Here is a 21,419-nt window from a genome sequence, read left to right on the forward strand (position 1 = left end):
TGAGGAAATGGAGGGGGCAGGAATTGGGGGGGGAATTCAGAGGTTCTGCTCCATCCACGCCCGCCTCACTGGGGCCGGACTCCACTGCCAAGCAGGGAGGGGGAAGGAAGCCACGTGGGGACAGCAGGAATACGGCCCCAGGGGTGGGTAAGGACGGGTTACCGGTCCGGAGGCAGTGAGCAGGGCAGCAGTGCACGCACCACGTCCTGTGCGTGCTCCAGAGCCAACGCGCTCAGCACCCGCAGGGCTGCCCGGCGGGGCCTCCCCTCGGCCAGGCTGGGCACCTGTGCCAGCAGGCCGAGCACCAGGGCGCGCACCTGGTGTAGAGAGGCAGGCGCTGGCGGTCAGGCTTCCTTGAACCCCAGACTCTATCTTCTGTACCCCACAGGCAGGTGCAGCCTGAAAAAGGCGTGTGCCAGGCTTCCCGCCCCAACCCCCACCTCGGAAGCACCGGCAGGAGTTCCCGGGCAGGAAGGGGATGGGGGCTGACCTGGTCCTCCAGCCGCTCCCCCCGGGCTTCCAGGGCTGAGGACAGGGTGAGTGCTGTCGCCTGTGTCCCCATGAAGCCAGCCTCTTCCACACAGGCAGCCGTGTACAATGCCAGGTCTGCGAGGGGCCCCTCCTCCCAGGAACTCTGGGGGACCTAGGGCAGGGGGGACAGAGTGAATGACATCTTGGGCCTGCCCCAGCTCTCCTCCCCTGGCCCTCTCCCAGGTCCCCTCCCCATCCTGTCCCCCAGGCCTGTTCCCTCCCACTCACCTGATGGGGTCTCTCCGAGGCTGGCTCCTGCTCACGGGGCGGGGAGCAGGGCTCGGGGCTGGCGGTTATATTCCCAGGCTCTGCCTCGGGTCCTGGCTCAGGTTCAGGCTGTGGGCCTTTGGGAGGGGGCCTCACGGGCTGTCCCTGGCTGGCCCGTATCCCTTCAGCCAGAGCTGTCAGGGTCAGGGCCCCCACAGGGGCCCCACGGGCTCGGCCCCACACACCCCCAGCCATGGCGGCCGCACACAGCGCCTGCCTCTGGTCCCCCCAGAAAGGTGTGCCCAGGCCTGACCTAGAAGCAGCCCTGGAGGGGCGGGCCCAGGGAAAGGGGTGTGTGTGTGTGTGTGTGAGAGACAGAGAGAGAGAGAGACAGAGACAGAGACAGAGACAGAGACAGAGAACACACTCTGTAGGGGGTGTTGGGAGCCATACAGAGGTGTCCCCAGGCATGATGCCCACTGGGGGCTTATGAGAGGCCCTCCGGTGCTCCTGCCCAGGTGTCTGAAGCCTGAGTATCTGGGGTCTGGCTCTGGCTCTGCAGAAGGAGCAAGACTCCCAGGAGATGGTGAGTCTGCGAGGGGAGGGGAAGAGGGCCCTTGACCCTGACCTCCAATCCCGCTGGGCAGGGGTATCAGGGCAAGTGTAGACAGCCCTGGGGAGTTCCCAGCAGGATCAAGTCCGGGCCCAGCCCCGAGATGAGTCCTGGGCTGATTCAGCTCTAAACCAGTCTAGTTCAGGTTGGGCCTGGGGCCAGGGGCTGGGCTGTCCCCCAGGCATTCCAACCTAGCTAGACATTCTGGGGACAGGGGCGATTGGGAGAGCTGTCACCACCTCTGAGCTGGGGCACCCGTGGAGCAGAGCAAGGGAGGCAGAGAGGCTGCACCTGCCTCTTCCCGGGCTCCCCCAGGAGACGGCCGTGCCACTGTTGGGCTGGGCCTTCTGGTCCTGGACAGCTCTGAGGCGTGCCTCCGCCCAGTGCTGGACCCAGGATTCCTGGCACCTAGCAAGTGAGCACACAGCTGAGAAGTCGTGACCTGTGGGAACTTGGGAGCCGTTTCTGGCATGAGCAAGCGCACGCATGTGTGTCCAAGCCTCACACTCTCCAGGGCTGGCCTGACCTGGCCTCTGCCCTAAATCCCCACTCGTCACCTTAACCCAGCGACACAGGAGGCGCTGCCCAGGCTGACCCCAGGAAGCCAGGAGAGCCGGTTGGACCAAATACCTGGGCAAGCGGAAGTGCTCCGGTTAGCACCCTGACAGCCAGCATTCCACCGTGCCCTCGGCTGCCTGTGCCACCTCCTGCTGCCGACGGGAGAGGCCCGGGTTCCCCGCCCTGTCGCCCAGAGCCTGGAATCTGTCCTGAGCACTTCCTCTGCAGCCCGAGTTCCAAAGCCAGGGCAGATCTGACGAGCTTGCCGGCAGAGCCAAGGCCAGCCCAGGACTGCTGGCCAGGTGCCCAGAGCTGAGCCACCACCTGGCCATCAACTTCTTCACTGGCTCTAATGCAGGCCCCTGCCTTTCTCCTCTCCCTTTCCAGGGCTGCTGGGTTGGGAGCAGAGTCCCCAAGGCCTGGGCCTGGCTGGCCCCACGACGATGCCAGGGTCTGGAGGGCCAGATGGGAGGCCTCCAGGGAAATGGCCTCTAAGGCAGAGCTGTTTGGGGTTGGCAGCGGCAGCTAGGCTTCTCCTCGCCTGGGAAACTTGAGGTGTCCCCTTGTCCTGAGCCTAGGACAGTGCCCTTGGCAGGTGTGGGAGGCTGGAGCCATGCTCAGACACAGGAGGCTCTGAGACCCTTAGTCTGCCACCTCATCCCCGCCCCGTGGCCTCTGCTGCTGAGCCTCTAGCAGGCAGAAGCCTTCCGCAGTAATTCCCCGGCTGGTCATCGAAGTCCACCCTCCCCCGCAGCCCTGCCCTCTCCAGCCTCAGATCCGCCCCTAACATCCAGCTTCCTGAGCTTGGACGCTCCTGGCCACCCTCGGGCCCCAGCACAGGGCTGCCTCCCCATGCTGGAGGGGCCTAGGCTTTCCTGGCGACATGAACCCTCATTCTTGATTCCCAACTCCAGCCCACCCGGGAGGCCCTGGGGCTTGGCGAGTAGCAGGCTGGGTGCAGAAATGACACGTGACAAGTTGGGGGTAATGAGCAACTCATGTTAATTTCAGGCAGCCCCACCATGAGGCTCTCACTGGGGTCCTGGAGCCTTCAGCCTTTCCACCAGGGCCTGCAGCTTCTCGGACAGCGCCACCTGCAGGGAGGAGAGGAGGGGACGGTGGGTGGCCGTGGGCACAGAGAACACAGGGCGGGCGGGGTGCTAACCGGGGTCTTCCACGCACCTGGTACAGCTCCGGCTGCTCTAGCCGCCTGCGTGTGGGGCCGAGCTGGCTCAGAGACAGCTGGGCTAACGCTCTAGATTCAGCCAGAGGTGGGAGAGGCTCACACAGCTGGGGAGAAGGGGGAAGGAAGGAGTTGGCTCACACAGTGGTCAAGGCTCGATTTTGCAGGTGCAGACTCAGAGAGTACGCAGGGCTGGTCACCTGTCCCTGCTGGACCCAGAGTCGCAGCAGTGACTGCACATGGGCTGGCCTCACAACACAGGGCTCCCGGGCCCCTCGAGGCCAGACCCTCAGGTCCTGGCCAGCCTGGGGTGGTGGCTCCTCCGCCAACTGCAGCACGTCCAACAGTGGAGACCCTGTGCGTAGGGGGAAGGGCACCAAGAATAAGGTAGGGCCTGGGGCCTTGAGGGGGACCACGGAGGGGTGGGAGGGCCTCACCGTCAGAGCCTAGGAGCCGGAAGGCGGCCTTGCTCCCAGGCAGTGTCTGCTTCTCGGGGTCCTCGGTCAGCTTCATTCGTGGCTGGCCTCCCACAGACACCAGCTGCAGTGACAGGGTGTTGAGAGAGCTGGGCCCTTGGTACCCCGGCCCGCACCCCCACTGGAGGCCCTGTCTCCACCTTGTAGACGCAGCCCAGGGAAGGCTGGCCGGGGCAGGTGACCACGCTGGTGCCAATGCCGATGACGTTCACCTCACTGCCCTGGAGGGGGAGACAAGAGGGGGAGCTCGGGCAGCATCTTCGGGCACAGGCCCCCCCCAGGCACCTTCTGCCGCCCCGCCCCACCCCACCTTTTGGGCCAGGCGGGCCAGCTCCCCCTCATCAATGTTGTTGCTGACAGCAATGGGGATGGACTCCAGCCAGGGCACCTGGAACCTGTAGTGGGGGGCAGGCCCTCAGAAGTTCTCGATTCGCCCAGACTCCCTCCCTCCCCCACCCACGGGTAGTCTGCCCTGGCCTCCCGACCAGTGCCACAACTTCGCCACTGAGGGCTGCTCCGTGTGTCCGTCCCTCCCTCCCTCCCTCTGCCCCCCCATCCCGATACTCCTGCCCCAGAGGGGGTCCCTCGGCAGGCCAAGCCCCTCCCAGGGGGCTCACTGGGCCGCAGTGGTCCTGAAGAGCCCACGGATCTCCTGGGCCTGCTGAAGCAGGTCACCGCTGTCCAGCCTCACGCCCACCGCATGGTAACCCAGCTCACCCAGAGCCAGAGCGACAGCCAAGAAGTTGGGAAGCCCACTCCTGTGAGCAGAGACCAGGGGGTGGGGGGGCTGCAGCTGCTGTGCTGAGCCCCCCAGGTGGTGCCCAGGCCTCACCTCCTCACACTGTAGGTGTCCAGCAGGCCCTGGAAGGCCCGAGGAAAGGCCAGAGCATAGGCCACGAAGGCCGCCCGCTCCCCCGGGTGCGGCTCCTGCACCCCCAGCCCCATGTAGGCACAAACACGCTCCAGCCACACCTCCACACAGGCGGCCAGGTCCACCCTGGGGCCCTGACCAGCAGCCGGAGCCAACATCTAGGGCAAGGGGTCGGTGAAGGATGAGGGACCCAGAGTGCAGCGTGGGACCTGGCTCACCCCAGGTGGCGGGTCTGAGCCGGGGTGATGCCACGCCCCTGCCAGCTGCCGGTGCAGCGCTGCCCTACCTGCCCGAGGCTTGGCTTCTGAGTGGGGACTGGCCCACCCCTCCCCCAGGCGAGGGCTGGCCTTGGGGTCTGCCCTCTAGGGTGCAGCTGGAGAAGGGTACTGACCGGGTCAGGGGGCACCTCGGTGCCTGAAAAGGCAGTGACGAAGGAATGTGCCAGGGTTCCCGCCACGGGCACGCCGCGCAGCTGCCCTGCCAGCACGTTGCTGCTGCCATCGAACCCTAGGCCAGAACATCAGGCAGGGGCGGAGAGCTTCAGGCGGTGGGGAGGGGGGCTCTGGGCAGGGCCTCCCCTCTTTGCCTCGCTTCCCAGGCGCTCACCCCCCAGGTAGCTGTAGGTGGAGGCCGTGAGACCCCCGTCCGGGCCCTGAGCGCGCCGCAGCCCCATCTCCAGCAGCCGTTTCTCTGGCCCCGCAATCAGGCGAAGCCGCGCGGCGTTGGTGGAGATGAGGCTGTGGAGATAAGAGGGCAGCGCACCTGCGGTGAAGGTCACGAGGCCCCCGGAGCCTCGCGACCTCTTCCAGACCCTGCGTCCCGCCCACGGAGCTCGGACTCGGGCACACGGGGCCACGCCCACGCCCGCAAGGGCCGGCCCCCCGCGAGCCTGCGCCCCCGCTCAGTGGCGCCCCCGGCCGGTCGGCCCCACCTGGCGTAGCCGACCAGGCAGAGGAGCGGCGTCTCCAGCAGCTGCACCACCAGGAGCGGCCCGGACACCTGCAGCAGCGGCACCTGCGGGGAGGGTGTCAGCTGGGCGCCGCCCGGCCCCACTCAGGCCCGCCCCTGCGCTCTGCTCAGCCCGCACTCACGCCGGGGAAGGCGAGGGAGCCCTCGGGCAGGGCCCGCACCGTCACCCCGGAGCAGTCCAGGGCCCGGAGGTGCTCGAAGAACGCGGGGTCAGTGTCTGGGGGCAGCACCGAGGCCAGGAACTGCACGTCTGGGGGCGACAGAGGCCCGCGTGGGCTGGGGCGAGCGCGCTCGTGGGGGAGACGGCTCGTCGGGTCGCGGGAAGGGAAAGGGTCGCGTCGGGTTGGTGGGGCCCCTGGCGGGGACGAGGGGCCGTGGGGGTACCTGCGTCCCGCAGGCGGAAGGTGCGCAGGAAGCGCACACAGTCGCGCAGTCCCGCGGCCAGAGCGAAGGCGCCGCCGAAAGGGCAGTGGCGGAAGAAGAGCTCGAACTCGGCGGGGTCGCGCGCCCGGCCCGCGCGCCAGTAGCCCAGCGCCATGGTGACCTGGTAGAGGTCGGTGAGCAGCGGCCGCGCCGCCGCGCGCTCTTCGGGATCCTGCTCCGCCGCCATCTCGCCCCGGCCTCCCTCCCGGGCCCACGTGACACCGTGCTCCCCAATGGCCGGTGCCCAGGGCCAGCTTATGCAAGACACTCCGGGAAACGGGAGCCCGCAGGGGGCGGTCACCGGGGGAGCAACCGCCTTTCCCGACAGCTAGAATGGGCGGGGGGTGGAGGGCGGTCTGCCGGCTTGCGGACACAGAGGGGTCCCAGTGGCCGTCCCCAGGCGGCATGTGCCCGGTCTAGCCGCACTCCCAGGTCTTGCCAGTTCCTGCCAGCTGCTTGGGGGACGGTCCCCGCCTGGCCCCGCCCCCTGGCCGCGGGCACAGAAGGCGTGGTGATTCCACCTCCAGCTAGATTTTGGCCCCACCCAGGCCTAGGGCCAGGCGATTCAGAAGTCAGCAAGGACACTTGGGTGGGGCCCACGGTATGATTGGCATCAATGAGCCCAGTGCCACCCCTAGCTGGCTCCAAGGCTTTAGGGTCCTGCAACCCAAGCCCCACGGAAGTCCCACAAAACTGACGGGAACCTCCAGGGTCCCCACCACCAAGGGGCCTGGAGCACACCAGCTCTGACTAGGACGGCAGCCTACACCTTTCACAAATCCCAAGAGCGACTGTCTCACCAGCTGCGCTGGCCAGTCGTCCAGGGAAGGAACCGTAAATAGTGTGTGCGAGGACCACCTAGACAGGGCTGGGGGAGAGGGGTATGAAGAACCCTGGGCAGTTTGTCACGTGCACCCGGGAGGCGCCGCGTGCCCCCTGCAGGACTGGAGCAGAGGCCCAGGGCCACAGGGGCCTCAGGAGAGCACAGCAGCCTGGTCTTCCTAGAGTCTGAGGTGCCAGGTCTCACACAGTTCCAAGCTGGTGGGACATGTGACTATGGTCACAGTAGCAGGGCCAGGCTGGCTGCTGGGACCTTCCTGCACAGCTGCAGGCTGAAACTTTTGCTCAGCTGGGAATAGCCGACAGGGAGTGGAGTGGAGAGTAGAGGCCGGGGTGTCTCTTGGGCCTCCAAAGACCCCTACGGTGAAGGAGCCCAGGCGTGCTCTGTCCCTGGCTTCGACAACTTGAAATGGACATGGCATGATAGGCAAGTGAAGACGGGGGGGCCGCCGAGAGAGAACAAGAGGGTCAGGCAGAAAGGTGAGATCACACAGCCACTGAGGCCTGGAAGAGTGTGGCTCACTGAATGCCACCCGCCCACAGGGCCCAGACCACGACAGGAGCCAGAAAGCCAGAATCTCAAGTCTTTAATGGCTGCAGGGTCTCGCCACCCAGGCCCAGTGCCAGGGCTCAGATCTTGTTGAAGGCAGCTATGTCAACACTCTGCACCTGGGGAGAGGAGGGTGGCGGTCACATGGGCGTTCCCCCAAGGCCCACCAGCGCCTGCCCCCTGCAGCCCTACCCCCTCCTGTGGGCCCGCCCACTCACGTGCTCCTCGAACTTGGTGATCTCTTCTTCCAGCATGTCCGTCCCCACCTTGTCGTCCTCCACCACACACTGGATCTGTAGCTTGCGGATGCCGTAACCCACGGGCACCAGCTTGGAGGCCCCCCAGGTCAGCCCGTCCAGCTGGACGGAGCGCACGCAGGCCTCCAGCTGGGCCATGTCCGTCTCGTCGTCCCACTGGGGGTAAGGGAGGGACAGGATGGGGTCAGGAGCCCAGTGGAGCGGAGCGCACAGTGCTTCCTGGCCCCTAAGCAGCCCGAACTTGCTCCTGCCCCGCTGCTCCTTTTCTCCTCTTGGCCCACGGTTCCGAGCTCAGCTCGGCCCCACCAGGACCCCAGGGTGGGGGTCAGAGGCGGGCCACTCACGGGCTTGACGTCCAGGAGGATGGAGGACTTGGCCACCAGCGCGGGCTTCTTGGCCTTCTTCTCCGCGTACTGCCGCAGCCTCTCCTCCCGCAGCCGGGCCGCCTCCTTGTCATCCTCCTCGTCGCTGCCGAACAAGTCAATGTCGTCGTCCTCGTCATCCTCCGCAGCGGCGGCCACTTTCTTGGGGGGCTCCACTTGGCGCATGGGAGACACGTGCTACCGGAGGGGAGGGGAGGCTGAGACCCACGCGCCCTGGCTGGTGGGCCTGGAGGACACGGGGGCCCAGGTGGCCAGCTCTCGCCGCTGCCCCGCAGGACCAGGCCAGGGCAGGCACGCGCTCACCTGGGTCTGTGGGGCTGCGGCCCGGTGGGCAGGTGAGCTTCTCTCCAGCACGCTCAGCCGAGCCTCCAGCTTGGAGACGGCCCGCTGCAGATCCTGCACCACTATGGAAGCAAAGGAGACGCTGGTCAGACAGCAGGGCTGGGATGGGACCCACTGCCGGGGCCGGGGCCAGGGCCGGGGCCTCACCGCCTCGCAGGCTCTGGTTCTCCACCTCCAGGCTCGCGATCCGGGTGATGAGCTCACTGTGGTCTCCGCCAGGCCCGCTGGAGGCTCCGGAGCCCGAGCTCTGCGAGGCAGGGGGAGTGAGAGCTGAGCACTCCTGCCTGCTCCAAGGCCCCAGTCACAGCCCTGAGCTGGGAGGGAGGCACAGGTGACGGCAGACGGCGGCTCCTGTCAGTCCGCGGGGTCTACCTGCCATCCTCCACCCAGGAGAGGGACAGGAGCCCTGTGAGCATGAGGCCATGGCATGGTGACACTGAGGAGAGCAGAAAGCAGAGCGCCCAGGGCAGCCCTGGCATGGAGGCTGCAGGAAGTCAGAGCCATGGCCGCCGCTGCGCAGTAGAGTGGCCACAGCAGAGGACTCAGTCCCAGGGCAGCCTGCCTTGAGCTGGAAACGGGGCAGGGGGAGCAGCTGAGGGGCCGGTGCGGGCAGGGGAAAGGATCATGCCTGTGCAGGGGCAGCCACCCTGCAGCAGCCAGCACAGCTCCTTGCCTCCCTGGGCCACGCGCCCACCGTCCAGTTCGCCAGGCCTACCCCTGAGGGCTCTGGGGGGCGCAGGAAACCAAGCCTGGCCTGTCCCCTGACCACGCAGTGCTTCCTGGAGCTCACCTGTGGGGCACCACAGCTCAAGCCTGCATCCCACCCAGGGATGTACATGCACACGTGGGGTCACTCAGGCGAGCCACACCCCGGTGGGATGGCTCTAAGGACAGGGTGCACATGGCCTATTCCTGATGGCCACTGTCCCACTCCAGTGTCCAATCACAATAAAGACCTCGGGCTTGAGGCCCACCTGGGAACCAAGCAGCCACAGGACAAGCCATGTGGCTTCCCCCACTGCTCTGCACACCCGACCATGGACATGCTGCCAGGTGCCCAGGTCTCTGTCACAGGCCAGCGGGCAGTGCAAGGCTGACGCTGTCTCCTGTGACCAACCCCCCCCCCACTAGCTTACTCCTCACAGAGCACCGTGTGACGTGTGGCAGGGGAAGGGGCACTGAGCAGCTGCTGGGAACAGGACATGCTCTGGTCACATGCCTCTCCTCAGCTCGCCTACCCCAGCCACCAACTTGAGTCAATAAATGCCACACCGCCACCTGCAGCTCACAGAGCTGTGCTGGACCCACCCTCTCCAGACGGTCCCCCTGGGCCACCGTCACCAGCGTCACAGCACATGGCACCCCCAGCCCATCTCCCACAGCACGTGGCTCTCAGTGCCATTCCCACTGAGGGGTGAAGGCCAGATCCTCCCGTTCCAGCTTGCCCGGCCCAGCCTGGCCAGCGGGCAAGTGAGCCAAGTCCTGGTGGCAGCTCAAGCCTCTGCCCTGCTGTGCCTACTGCCTGTCACAAGGCAGAGCCATCTGGCCTCTCTAGGAAGCCGGTGCCCCGGGGGCTGCCCACCCATTGCGCCCCACTCATTCCCAGGCAGGTGCAGGGAGCCCAGGGCCCCAGCCTCAGTGAGGCGGGTCCAGGCCACTTGGTCCGTTCACAGGTCCAGTCATAGCCCACGCTGGCAAGCCGAAGGCAGCCACCGTGTGGCCTCAGGGCAGTGCTGCACACCAAGGCTTTGAACCTGGGACCCATCATCCCCACCCCACCCCCACTCTGTGCCTGGCACTGAGCTTGGTTCCCAGGGACCTCTGGGTTCTGAGGTCCCAGAATCTGCTGAGCACTCCACCCGAACCCGAGCCTGGGGCTGTGTCAGCACTGTCCTCCCCGGGTCCCTGTCAGCGGCCAAATGAACGGTGTTCCTCTACCATCCACGTGGAAGCCTCTGCCAGCACCCTAAACGGAAATGTATTTGGAGGCGGAGCCTTTACGGTGGTGATCCAGTTATGAAGCCATTAGGGTGGTCCCGACCCAATGACTGGTGTCCATACAGCAGACACAGAGAGAAGATGATATAAAGATGTAGCAGGAAAACAGCCGTCTGCAAGAGGAGCCAGCCCCACCCACGCCGCGGTCTGGGACCCCACATCTAGACTGTAAGAGAACGACTGTCTGTTTAAGCTGCATGGCCTGTGGTGCTTTGTTGCGGCTGCCCAAGCCCACTGTCCCCAAGCCCCAGAAGCACGCCATAGCTGTCCCCAAAGACCAGGACCCGGCAGCCGACCCCTATGGGTGACGGTCTTGGAAGAGCCTGCAGCCGGAGCTGCTAAGCCCCGGCCACGAGGACCTCGTGCCAGCAGGTCCCGTGTCTGCCCGGCCTGACCCTGGTCTGTTGGAAGGCAAGCGGGAGGAACAAGGAGGGGCCAAGCACACGGCAGTGGCACCGCTTCCTGGGGGACACCCGGACCAGCTGTGCAGGCAGAAAGCGATCGCCCATGGCGAAAGGGACTTTGCAGAGCTGAGGAGATGGGAGAGGATCCTGGATTATCCAGGCAGGCCCAGTGTCATCACAAGGGTCCATGTGAGAAGCAGAAAGAGAACACGTCACAGAAGCAGACGTCAGAGTCCTAATACTGCTGGCCAGAAGCCACAGGCCAAGGACAGTGGGCAGGTTCCTGGAGTTGGAGAAAGCAAGGAAATGGACCGTCTCCTGGGGTCTCCAGAAGGAACACAGCTGTGCCGACACAGCCAACATGTCCCAGAGGAAGAATGAACTCCTGGCTCCTATGGCCAGGAAGGTGGACAGCAGGTCTGCCACCTCCCAGGGACACAACCCCCTGCCAGGCTGAGACCGAGCTGGACATGGTCCTGTCCACGGACTGACCCCATGTGGGACCTGGCAGCCGAGCTGGGCCAGTTCTCTGATTTGAACTCGACACCCTGTGAACCCACCATCTGTCTGGGGAGGTCAAGGCCTGAGAGGGAGGCGGGCGTGCGGCAGACGCCAGCCTCGGTGCGCTCCTTAGCGGGGAGCAAGCAGGAAGGAACGGCCGGCAGGCGTGCACCTGGAGCAGGCGGGGCAGGAGGGAGACCCAGTGAGCATCAGCGAGCAAGTGAGAGGCACGGCAAGGATGAGCAGGGCTCTCCTGTGGTGGCCTGGGCCCAGGTCCGTGTCCTGGCAGGAACACAGCACCGCACACCTCGCCCTGACTCTGCTCTAAGGGCAAAATGTCGAGCAGCACTAGGGGAAAAGTCAGCTGCGCCGTTTGGCGTGAGGGCGGCGCCAGTGCAAGCCGCGGGCACCCGGCCGCGGTACTCACTCCGGCCAGGGATTTCTGGATGTTCTCTCTAGCTCTCGCAATGTCGCGGAGGATCACGCTGGCGCCGTTCTCCTGCAGACAAGTGCAGAAAGAACCAGTCTTTTCTTTCATTAAAAAAAATTTAATATCCAAAAACAAAAAGGAACCCTCATGTGGAGAGAGCGGTGTGCAGAGCGGGAGCTCAGCGGGGCAGCGAGGAGCGCGAGGTGCCGGAGTCCTGCGGCCGTGACGCCAGGCCCAGCCCAGGCCAGGGAGACGGAGTGGGCGTGCTGTCCCTCGCCGGGGCAGGAGCAGAGCCAGCACCCCAGGAGCCAGCCAGGGCCACCCCGCCAAAGACCCCGCCACCAGCACCTGGAGCAGAGCCCCTGGGTAGGACGTGCCTGTCCTCCTGGTGCCAACTCGGCCCCCGAGGCCGGGGGCGCAGCCCCTACCTGGCGTGAGGAGCCAGCCGCAGGCCCGTTCATCTGCTCGTAGAACTTCCTTTCTGCATCGTCATACTTGAACTTGTCGAACCAGATCTTCTCGTGCACAAGGAAGTTTGTAGCCATCTTCCTGCTGGGAGGGGAGGGAGAGGCTGAGGCAGCCTGGCCTGCGCCAGCGCCCCTTCCAACAGCCCAGATGCCAAGGGGGCAGGTAGGCTCTCCCAGTCCTTGGGTGACAAGGGCTCCAGGACAGAGCATGGGTGGCTCTCAGCCCAGGCGTGGAGCCTGTAAGTACCCGCCCCACACACAGTCGATGCTTGGACCTGTCTCCAACACCAGCGGCCCTCAAAATGGGGCCAGGAGCCTCTGGGGGTCCCCAAAGTCCTCCCTTTCCCAAGCACACACCTGTGCAAGGCCGGATTTATGCCAGACAACACATACCCACAGTCTGCACACAGAAGCAGGGGTGAGAACCCACTGCCTCCTACCAAGCCGACACTAGACTCCCAACACGTAGAACAAGGCCACTCACTCCCTGAATTTTTCTTACGGGAAAATTATTTGTCATAAAAATATGTTATCAAAGTTAACATGCAACAAGCTCAGTATTACTTTTCAACAAATGCTTTTAGCATTTAATCGTTAATGTGGTAAAAACGGATAGCTATGACAAAAGCTCTTTGGGGTTCCCTGAGCCCAGAAGTTGGGGAACTGCTGCTCTAGCCCTGGACAAGCAAACCATGACCCGAGAGCCACACCCAGCCCAGTTTTTGCAAATCGGTGCCCTGGCAGATGCCCACTGGCGGGGGTAGGGGGCAGCACAGACCGGGGCTCATAGAGCCTCTCCTGTTCCTCACCGAACTGGACAGAAACGGGCCCAGGCCACCACTGGACCTCACCCAGTGTCCCCTTAGTGACAGAGGGTGGGTCCAACGAGTCTCTTCCACCCTGACACCCATGAGGAGCCAGACCTCTCCACCGCCCCCTCCACTGCCTGGCAGGGACACTCCACCCACGCGCCATCCCATGACACCGAGGCGGAACTGCCAAACCAGTGGATCACTCCACAGATGGGCAGCCGAGAGACTCCTGCGGGACTCGGGCCCAGGCCTTAAGTCGCTGCTGGCCCAGCCTGAGGCCCAGCCACCTGAACCCCAGCCCTCCAACCCTCCACCCCTGCTGTTCTTGCCATCTTCCCTAGGGTCCAATCCTCTCTGCCCACCTGCCTGGGTGCCGCTGGCTGGGAACCCCTTTCCTGGCCTCCAGAGGCCACTGCTGCTGCTGCCTGAAACCACCCTGGGGCAAGGCTCCTGGGTCTCCAGGCGCAAAGCAAGTGTGCCCCCTCCAGCAGATGTCCTTCGGACTCGGGCCACTTGACTGGCCGTGTGCTGGCATACCTGACACACCCACCTTACCTCAGAGGGGACAGCAGATGACGAGGGAGGCGGGGTGGACAAGCAGGGGGCCAGGCAGGGGCGTGCTGGCTCCCACGTCATGCCCCACTGGGGCTCGGGGCCAGCAGCCTTTGCTACCCCCCAGGAGCTGCCTGGCCGCGGAAACCCTGCATGGGGCAGACTCAGCCCTGTGCCGACCCCTCCCAACAGCCCAGAACTTGGGGCGCCCCGAGGAGTGACCCTGGAGGCTGCACTGCCCAACCCGCTCCCGTAACCAACGTAGCCGGGTCCAGGTGTCTCGAGGACAGCCCTACTGGGGCAGGGGCAGGAAGGGGAACACAGGGGGCCCCAGCCTGGGCACCTGCCCAGCGTGTTTCTCCTACTTGGGTCTCAGGCTGGACATAGATGGGCCAGAACGGACACCGGGTCGCTGAGCCAGAGACGCGGCTTCGAGGCGCCAGGCCATGCGCAGGGCCTCGGCAGCATGGTGGCGGCACTCCGCACTGTCGTAGGCGGGCTTGCTGAGCCAGGGGGCCTCGGCATCCTTGTGCAGGAAGTACCAGTAGGGCAGGGCCGGGGGGACCTCCCCATCGACCCGCCGAGGCCCGGCCCGCTTGCTTCCCATGGTGGCGCGGCCCCGCCGATCTCTGCGGCCCCGCCTGGCGCCCTCGGCCTGGCTGGCCCGCTCCTGCAGGCGCACCTTCCCAGGCGGGTGGCCGTCGAACAGGGCCTCGTAGAAGCCCCTCTCGGCAGCGTCATACCGGGGCTTCTCCAGCCACACCTCCCGCACCAGCGCCTGAAGGCTGCCCAGTGCGGGCTGGCCATTGGCTGGTAGGCTGGGCTGGTGGGTGAGGGCCAGGTCAGGGGCGGGTGCCCGCTGGCCGGTGTCGGGAGCCCCCTGCCTGTTGCTCTCCTCTGCGGCCAACAGCAGAGCCTGAGACCACTCCACGAATGCCCGCTCAGCCTGGTCGAAGGCGGACTTGTTGACCCAGACACCCCAGGTGACATGGTGGCAAGCCATCTGGCTTCCGTGGGTACAGGGACCCCTGGGGCCAAGAGCAGGTGGCCGGGTGGCCTGAGCAGCCACGTCTGCCAGCCTCTGGCGGTATGAGCTCTCGGCCTGGTCGAAAAGTGGCTTGTCCAGCCAGACGTGGTCAGCTGAGAGGCCCACGAGGGCCAGGTCCGCCTGGCCGAGCCCGCTCTTCGGGGAGCGCTTCCTCTTCTGCAGGGGCCTCCTCCCACTGTGGCTCTTCCCGGGGTCGCCCGTGCAGCTGTCGGGGGCCTCTGCCTCCTCGGCGTCCTCCTGACCGGGCCCGTTCACGGCCGGCGCCTCGGCCAGGAGCTGCGGGGCGGCGGTGGCTCGCACGGCCTGGCACTCGGCCGCCCCATGCTTCTGCTTGTCCTCCCAGGCGGTCTCCAGGGCGCAGGCCTTCCCGCTCCTCATCTTCCGCGCAGCGTTAAAGGCAAGCACAAGAAGGCGATTGAACGCAGTGAGCCCGCAGCCAGAGTCCCACCCCTCCCTCTGCGGCCTGACCAGTGGTGCCGGAGGGGCCTGGGGACGCTTCCCAATGGGGGTGCCATCACACAACATGCAAGGGCCCAAGTCAAATCCACGGGTGCTCGGCAAGGCAGGAAACTAACATACAGACGTTGGGGTGTAAACACGTGTTCTTTTAACTCAGGCCTGTCTCTGCCAACCCCACAGGCACCAAGCTCTTCAAAGGGGTCTGGAGAACACTGACTCCAAACCTCTTTGGCCAGAAACTTCCGCCAGACTCTCCAGGCAGGGTCGCCAGGTCTGACATGGAATGCACTGTTAACGTGACTTTCGGACCAACAAACAGCCTTTAGGGAAAGCACTCCCCGGGGAATACCGGAGGCTCCCTTACACCGCAGCTACTCCCTGCTCACCCGAAGTTCTGACTAGATGTCCTGTAGTTTGCTAAGTCTAGCTGCCTGGCCCGAGACAAGGGTCTTACGGAAAGCACTGTCTCTGGGGATGACCCATCATGGTGCACCCTGCCTGAGTCACCCACACCACCATCCAGAGTACCACACGTCTCAGGAGGAGCTGCCTAAGGTCTTAGAAATGGGACAGCCTCCCAGTGGGAGCTGGGAGCCGAGGGTGGAGGGCCCAGCCCAAGGCCACACAGGGAAGACACCAGGGAGGATGCTGGTGACCGCACAGAGGAGCCGTGTGGCTCAGGCACTGACTGAGAATCAAGCTCCTTGGTCAGCTGCAGGCATCTCCGACCGGGAGGCGGTCAGCTCACACCTTTGGGTGCACTAAACTAATAGGGTCCCCGGGAATCTCCGAGCCCCAGGACGTTGGGACCCCACCCCTCACTTCAGCACCATCTGGTGTAAGGGGCACCATCATTTGGACAATGGGAGGCAGGTGGGTGGCTCTGTGCCCCACCTGCTACCTATGGCCGGTGGATAAGCCTCAGCTTCCTCGTTGGAGATGACCTGAGTCGTCTGCTCCAAGAGCTGCTGGCTTGACAGCGATGGCTTCACTCCCTTCCACACCCTGATCCTGCTGCTGGCACAGGGGCCCCTCCACCCTGCTCCCAGGCGTGGTGCTGTCGAAAGGCTGGCCCCCACTTGACAACGACAGAGGAGTCGGGGCCAGTCTGCTCAGGGGATGTGCCTAGGGTCCCCGAGCTCACAGTCGGCAGGCCTGTCTAGAGGGGTGGCTGTGATTGGCACGGGGGTTCCTTCCCAGCTACAGACCCGACTCCAGGGCCTGCTCCCCAACGCAGAAGCATCCTGCCGACTGACCGGCACCAGATGCTAACCTGCCAGGGGCTGAGCGGCTTTCCCTCGGGACACGCCTGCAGTCCGCCTCTGTGGATCATGGCGGAGCCTAAGCGAGGGCAGACCCACCGGCCTACAGAACACCTATCTACCTGCTGGGCCCCTGTTCCCAGGAGACGTGTCTCCGGAGGGAAGGCAATCTTCAACTCCACTCCCCTGGGGATGGAAGTCTCTCCTAACACCCCAAATGAAACCGAAACCCGACTCGTTACTCCAAGGGGCACATGGGTGAAGTCCCACAGCAGCCTAGCACTCGGGGAGACTGCCCCTGTACTCGAAGGGTGTGGGGGGTGCCTCTAATGGCACGTGCTACAGGCGAGGAGCCGGAGCCACCCCCAGCGCCTTCCTGCCCAGGCTGGCAGCAGCACTCACCAAGGCCAGGCTGACGACAGAGGCAGTGGTGGAAGCAGGAGCGTGTGCCCTGGAGGCAGGGCATTGTGACATCACCCACTGTTTCTGAGGGCTGCCAGGTGGGGCTTCTGTGCCCTCTGACCTAACGCCAGGCCCCTTTGGCCCTGCCCACAGGCTGGCCTTCCAGTGCCCAAGCCCTGCCAGACTCTGTTGGCCTAAACGCTCCTTGGCTCCAACACAGACCAGGCTCTGCTCAGAGCTTTGGGGACCACAGTTCAGGGGAGGGGAAGCCACTTCTTAAGAGGCCTCTGAACAAGGCACAGGGCCTGCTGAGCCACAGCTCCATGGCCTGCACCTGCACCCAGCCCACCACTGAGGTAGGAGCTGGCCCCGCCCAGGGAAGCACCAGGACCAGCTTGCTGCTGCCGCCCCACCCAATGGGCCGTGGGGCCAGAGCCGGAATAGCGGCAGGTCCAGCTCCTGGAGCTCAGGAGAGAACGAGCCCAGCTGCTTGCCCCCAGGTGCAGTGACGGCTGCACCGGGGGTCCCCTGGCTCAGGTGAAGGGTGCACGGGACAGGTGGTACTTACTTTCGCTCTGACCTCCTAGGACAGCATGAAGAGAAAGCAGCAAGGTTAGAGGCAGTCAGACAGGGCAGCCCGAGCAGGCTGGAGGGCCCTTCCAGAAGCTGCTTGGTGAGGCGTGCAGGCGCGTTTGGTGGAGGAGACAGACGGTGAGCACCAGAGAGCCCCGCCACCCAAATCCCAGGAGGCAGCGCTGCTCGATCATCACTTGAAACAGGCAGTTCCTGGGAGGCACAACCTGAACACCCCGCCCACCTGTTCCTCGCTCATGCCAAGGCAACCGGGGACAGGTGAGCCGGCACCCTGAGCGCCCCCACGGTCCACCCGGAGCTGTGGAGGGGATCCCTACCCATCCCCGCTCCCCGCGCTGCCACTGGGTCCAGACTGCCAGACAAGGTGCAGGATGATAAGGACCACTCCAGGGGTCTTGGCGTCCACCCAGCCCTGGTGCCCATGCTGGGACACGGCGCTACCAAAGGGCTCTGAGGGGCAAAGTCTCCCTGGTATGTGTAAAATGCCAGGGAAAAAACAGGCCACGGACACTCGGTGCCACACCACAAATCCACAAGAGGTAACAGCCCAGGAAGTGAGGCCACATGCAGACTCTGCCTGCTGAGCACAGGGGACAAGACCTGCCTGCCCGCCCCACCCCGCCGCCCCCTCTGCTGCTCAGCACCTGGAGTCCCCCTGCTCCAGCGGGAACCTGGCCACCCAGGTCCTTGCCTGACACCAAGTCACTGACGGACAGGGATGCACGCGGTGCCCTGAGGGGCAGACAAGCTGGTACCAAGGGGAGGCAGTGGGCCCTTGGGAGCGTGCAGGGGGTCCTGGGTGGCTCCCTGCAGGAGCAACACCCACCGCGAAGGCTTCTTAGGAGGCACAGTACCCAGAGGGGGTATGGGCATGGCTCTGGGGGGAAGGGCCCTCCAGGGACACAGCAACAAGCCACTCCCACCCGCGAGCTTCACCGGGGAGACTGGCCACAGCTGAGGGCAGTAGAGCAACACCCAGGTGTGAAGCCGATGTTGAGAGGCCAGCGGCACCCACAGGGACACTACCAGCTCCCCGTGCCCTGCTGCTAGGTCTCCAGGGACAGCGGACAGCCCCCAGCAGCTCCGATGCAGAAGTCCACCTCTACCTCCTCGACTCCCTCATCCCTGCATTCCCTGAGGACCTGCCCGAGCCGGTCCTTCCTGGCAGAAAGGCGAGCTTGAGTGGAGCCCTTCCCTGGCAGACACACCAGCCTGTGCTCTCCAGCAGGGACCCTCGTCACCCAGTCCCTCCAGGCGGCAGCAGTCACAGCTCAGAGCACAGGGAGGAAAACTTGCCAACACCAGGCCAAGGACCAGGAGTGGCCTTGAGGGTCCTGCTCACCTGCAGGGCAAAGAGCCGGGGGCTGCCCCCACCACGGCCCTGCCTCATCCACCAGGCTCAGCGAGACCTCTCCCCTCAGAGGGCACTGCCCCGCCGAGCTGCCTTGGGTTCTCGGGGGCCCCTGGTTTGGGAGGCCCCAAGGGGACCACGCTCTGCCTGGCCACCAGGAAGGCAGTGACGCAGCTGAGGTGGTCCTGGTTAGATGTGACCCTTCCTCTGCCACACGCCCAGCCCAGAACCCGGCGCACCAAGCCGTGTGCAGGCCCTGTGGGCTGCAGGCTTCTCGGCCTCCACGGAGCCGGGAGGGCAGTTTTTGTGGTGCCAGCACAGGGAAGCTGGCAGCAGCTCCCACCCGGGACACTCCTGGCTAGAGGGCCCTGAATGAAGGAGAGGAGGTGGCCTGGCAGAGCTTTGCCCACCAAGGTGTCAGGGCCTGTGACACTGGGCACGCAGAGGGTTCTGGGAAGGGTTGGCCCCGCCCCTGGCTCTGCCCTCCACAACGCCTTGGCATCCTCCGGACACCGCCTCAGGGGGCCCTTTGCCCACATCACCCCACGGCAGTCACACAGAGAGGAGCTCACAGATGTACACCGAGCGCTCAAGAAATGTCCTTCTACGGGACGTGAGAACGCAGCGAGCAGGCGTGAGGTGTGCATGGGGCCCGGCTCTGCCGCCCGCTCATCTTTCTCTGGGCCGCCGCCGGCGTGGCCTGGACCCGTGCTGCGCAGCAGAGCCTTCTGTATCTGCAGTGTCACCAGCAGCACCAAGCCACAGAGACGTCCTAGTCCATGAGAAGAGCCACGCGGGGGGCGCCCTCTGCCTTCCCTGGAGGGGCGCCATAGCCCCCAATCCTACTCTGAGGCTTTCCGGCCTGACTCCTGCATAGTTCAGCTCCACTCAGACACCAGCCTGTCCTACTGACAGGAAGGGGGACCTGCACCCATGCCAGGCCCAGCCAGTGGCAACCAAGTTCCTGCCTCACACCACGGCCTGTCAGTTCTACCTCTGTCCCAGCCCCTGGCACTCTGGTCCAGGCGACCAGTCAGGCCCCTGCATCCTCCCCCGGGGCGACTCCAGTACCCCGCGTGCTTCCCCACCTCCACGTACACACCGATGTGGGTGTCTCCAGGCCTCTCACAGCTGGGCGCAGGAGTGGGAAGGCGAGGCTCCGAGTCAGCGAGGTGAGGAGCTGGGGACTCGTCTCCCTCCGATGCCTGTATTGCACATCGGTGTCCTGCTGCCACCCACTTCAAACACACACATACATGTCGTCTTAAAATTATCGGCACAGGGCCAGGGCTTGACAAATGCTCAGGCCAGCGTTTCCTGCTTGCGGTCCCCGAAAAGCCGATACTAGCATATGACACGTTGGAAGCATTCTTTTTGGTAATCTTTACCCTGCAGCCTCACTCAGCTTCCCAGAAGCAAAGCCCAGGTAGCTGGTCCCCAACTGAATTCGCCAGGGGGCAGCTGTCGGGGCCCAACGAGGATGAGAAGGGACTGGTGGTTGAGTGCTCACCCTGCCCAGGCTCCCATGAACCCCACAGCATCCCCACCGCTAGGTGAAGAAATGGAGACCGGGCCTGGAGAGCAGCCCCGGGCTGGCACGGGGCCAGAACATTGCCCTGCAGAAGTGACGCAGGAAAAGTACTCTGAGTGTGTGTGCCAGGCGCGCCATGAGAAGGCGCTTTTCTCAGGGGACACTCTGTCCACAGGAATGATCGAACTGCATTTTGAGCCAGCCCACCTACCAACTTAGGGTGCCCAGGGCATCACAGCTACTCCTATGGCAGCGTAAGGTAAAGACGCGTCCTTCCACGCCCCAGACAAGGCCCACTCGAGAGTTCTGTGCCAGGGTCAATTTAAGAGACTGCTGGGCCGGCAGGGGGCCACCCCAACAGTTCTCTTACTCCAGGGTGGCCCTTCATTCTGGAAACCCTGACCTCCGTGGGGTCTCCGCCCCACTCCACCCCCTTGGCTCCAGCACCAGCCTTTCCCTCTTTCCACTCAAAGTGCCGTTTGTTCAGGAAGACATTATCCTCGCCTTCAAAGACTGGTTTCAACGTCGCCGCCTGCCCGGACACCTTATCCAAGGCAAGACGCCCCGCCACTTTCAGAGAACCCTGTGTTTCAGTCACTCAGCAGTCACATCCTTATTCCTTCCCGCATTCACGAGCCGTCAAGGTTCCACGAGGATTGGACACGCGCCTGTCCCTTAGGTCCAGGACCAGAATGCAGTAGGTGCTTAATACGCGTGCTGGACAAAAGGACCGTCCACAGGCCCGGGCCACACAGCTGGGCAGATACTCCTGTCACCCACCGACACAGGACGACGCGGCGCCCAGCAGCCCCGCGCCGCCTCCGGGCTGGGCCGGCCACGTGGCCCGCGGGCCCCGCCCCTCCGCGCTCGCCCCGGGAGCCACACTCGGCCCCCGCCCCTAAGCCGGCACGCCGACGGCACTTGCGCCTCGGTCCCTGACGGCACGGAGCCGCTGGCGCAGCCGGGCCGCCCGACCGCCGGCCCGTGCGGCCTCTGGGGCTCGTGCGGCTCCTTCGGCGCGGGCCGCGGTACTCACACTCCAGCCAAGGACGCGGCGACCAAAGAAGAGAGCTCGGCGGCGCGGGACGCCTGAGGAAAGGGAGGGCCGCCCCGGCCGCGCACGGGAAATGAAGCAGCGGGCCCTACCACGCGCCGCCGGCCGGGGCGCAGGGGAAGCGGCTCCCGCGCACGCCCCGCCCCGTCGCCCGGAGCTCCCCGTGCGACTCTCCCCGCTGCTGCAAAGACAGAAGCCAGAGAGAGACCACCACGGGGCTCGCTCTGTCCTGGAGGAGCCGCAGCACACAGCCGGGAACAGGACCGCAGCCCGCTCGCTCACCCCCCCGCGCTACCGGCCCAGTGGACTCGTCGGGACGGGGCGGGGCTGACGGGCCCGCACGCGCCGGGA

At 65.1% G+C, this 21,419-nt stretch overlaps 3 protein-coding genes across 7 annotated transcripts in view; all 3 read right to left on the reverse strand.

Annotated features, from left to right (window-relative positions):
• The window catches only part of MROH6 (maestro heat like repeat family member 6), a 6,666-nt gene extending 3,901 nt beyond the window's left edge, over positions 1-2,765 (reverse strand). Inside the window, exons 1-2 of the mRNA XM_039845986.1 lie at positions 760-2,765; positions 491-643 (exon numbers count right to left, since the gene is read on the reverse strand). Coding sequence (XP_039701920.1) covers positions 491-643; positions 760-1,209 — 603 coding nt within the window. The 5' untranslated portion in view covers positions 1,210-2,765. The remainder of the gene's footprint in view (positions 1-490; positions 644-759) is intronic.
• A 122-nt stretch (positions 2,766-2,887) lies between these two features.
• NAPRT (nicotinate phosphoribosyltransferase) lies at positions 2,888-6,600 on the reverse strand. The gene is made up of 13 exons (XM_039845989.1): positions 5,793-6,600; positions 5,531-5,658; positions 5,371-5,453; positions 5,046-5,176; positions 4,831-4,946; positions 4,401-4,597; positions 4,186-4,326; positions 3,879-3,963; positions 3,709-3,789; positions 3,530-3,632; positions 3,293-3,447; positions 3,092-3,199; positions 2,888-3,003 (listed from the first exon to the last, which is right to left on the reverse strand). The coding sequence occupies exons 1-13, from the start codon at positions 6,016-6,018 to the stop codon at positions 2,941-2,943; spliced, it is 1,617 nt and encodes a 538-aa protein (XP_039701923.1). The 5' UTR covers positions 6,019-6,600; the 3' UTR covers positions 2,888-2,940.
• Positions 6,601-7,241: 641 nt separating this feature from the next.
• EEF1D (eukaryotic translation elongation factor 1 delta) lies at positions 7,242-21,206 on the reverse strand. Of its 5 annotated transcripts, none has more exons than XM_039845993.1 (8): positions 21,051-21,206; positions 11,965-12,085; positions 11,534-11,605; positions 8,351-8,450; positions 8,165-8,265; positions 7,823-8,038; positions 7,440-7,634; positions 7,242-7,340 (listed from the first exon to the last, which is right to left on the reverse strand). In XM_039845993.1, exons 2-8 carry the CDS (start codon positions 12,079-12,081, stop codon positions 7,302-7,304), a joined length of 840 nt encoding a protein of 279 aa, XP_039701927.1. In that variant the 5' UTR covers positions 12,082-12,085; positions 21,051-21,206; the 3' UTR covers positions 7,242-7,301. The 5 variants fall into 5 exon arrangements, with proteins under 5 accessions (XP_039701927.1, XP_039701924.1, XP_039701928.1 ...); XM_039845990.1 differs by having other exon boundaries at positions 11,965-12,088; positions 21,051-21,183; XM_039845994.1 differs by lacking the exon at positions 21,051-21,206 and adding an exon at positions 13,733-15,414.
• Positions 21,207-21,419: the final 213 nt, after the last annotated feature.

Source organism: Pteropus medius, unplaced genomic scaffold, assembly GCF_902729225.1.
Source record: "Pteropus medius unplaced genomic scaffold, Ma_sr-lr_union100, whole genome shotgun sequence".
Taxonomy (NCBI): Eukaryota; Metazoa; Chordata; class Mammalia; order Chiroptera; family Pteropodidae; genus Pteropus; species Pteropus medius.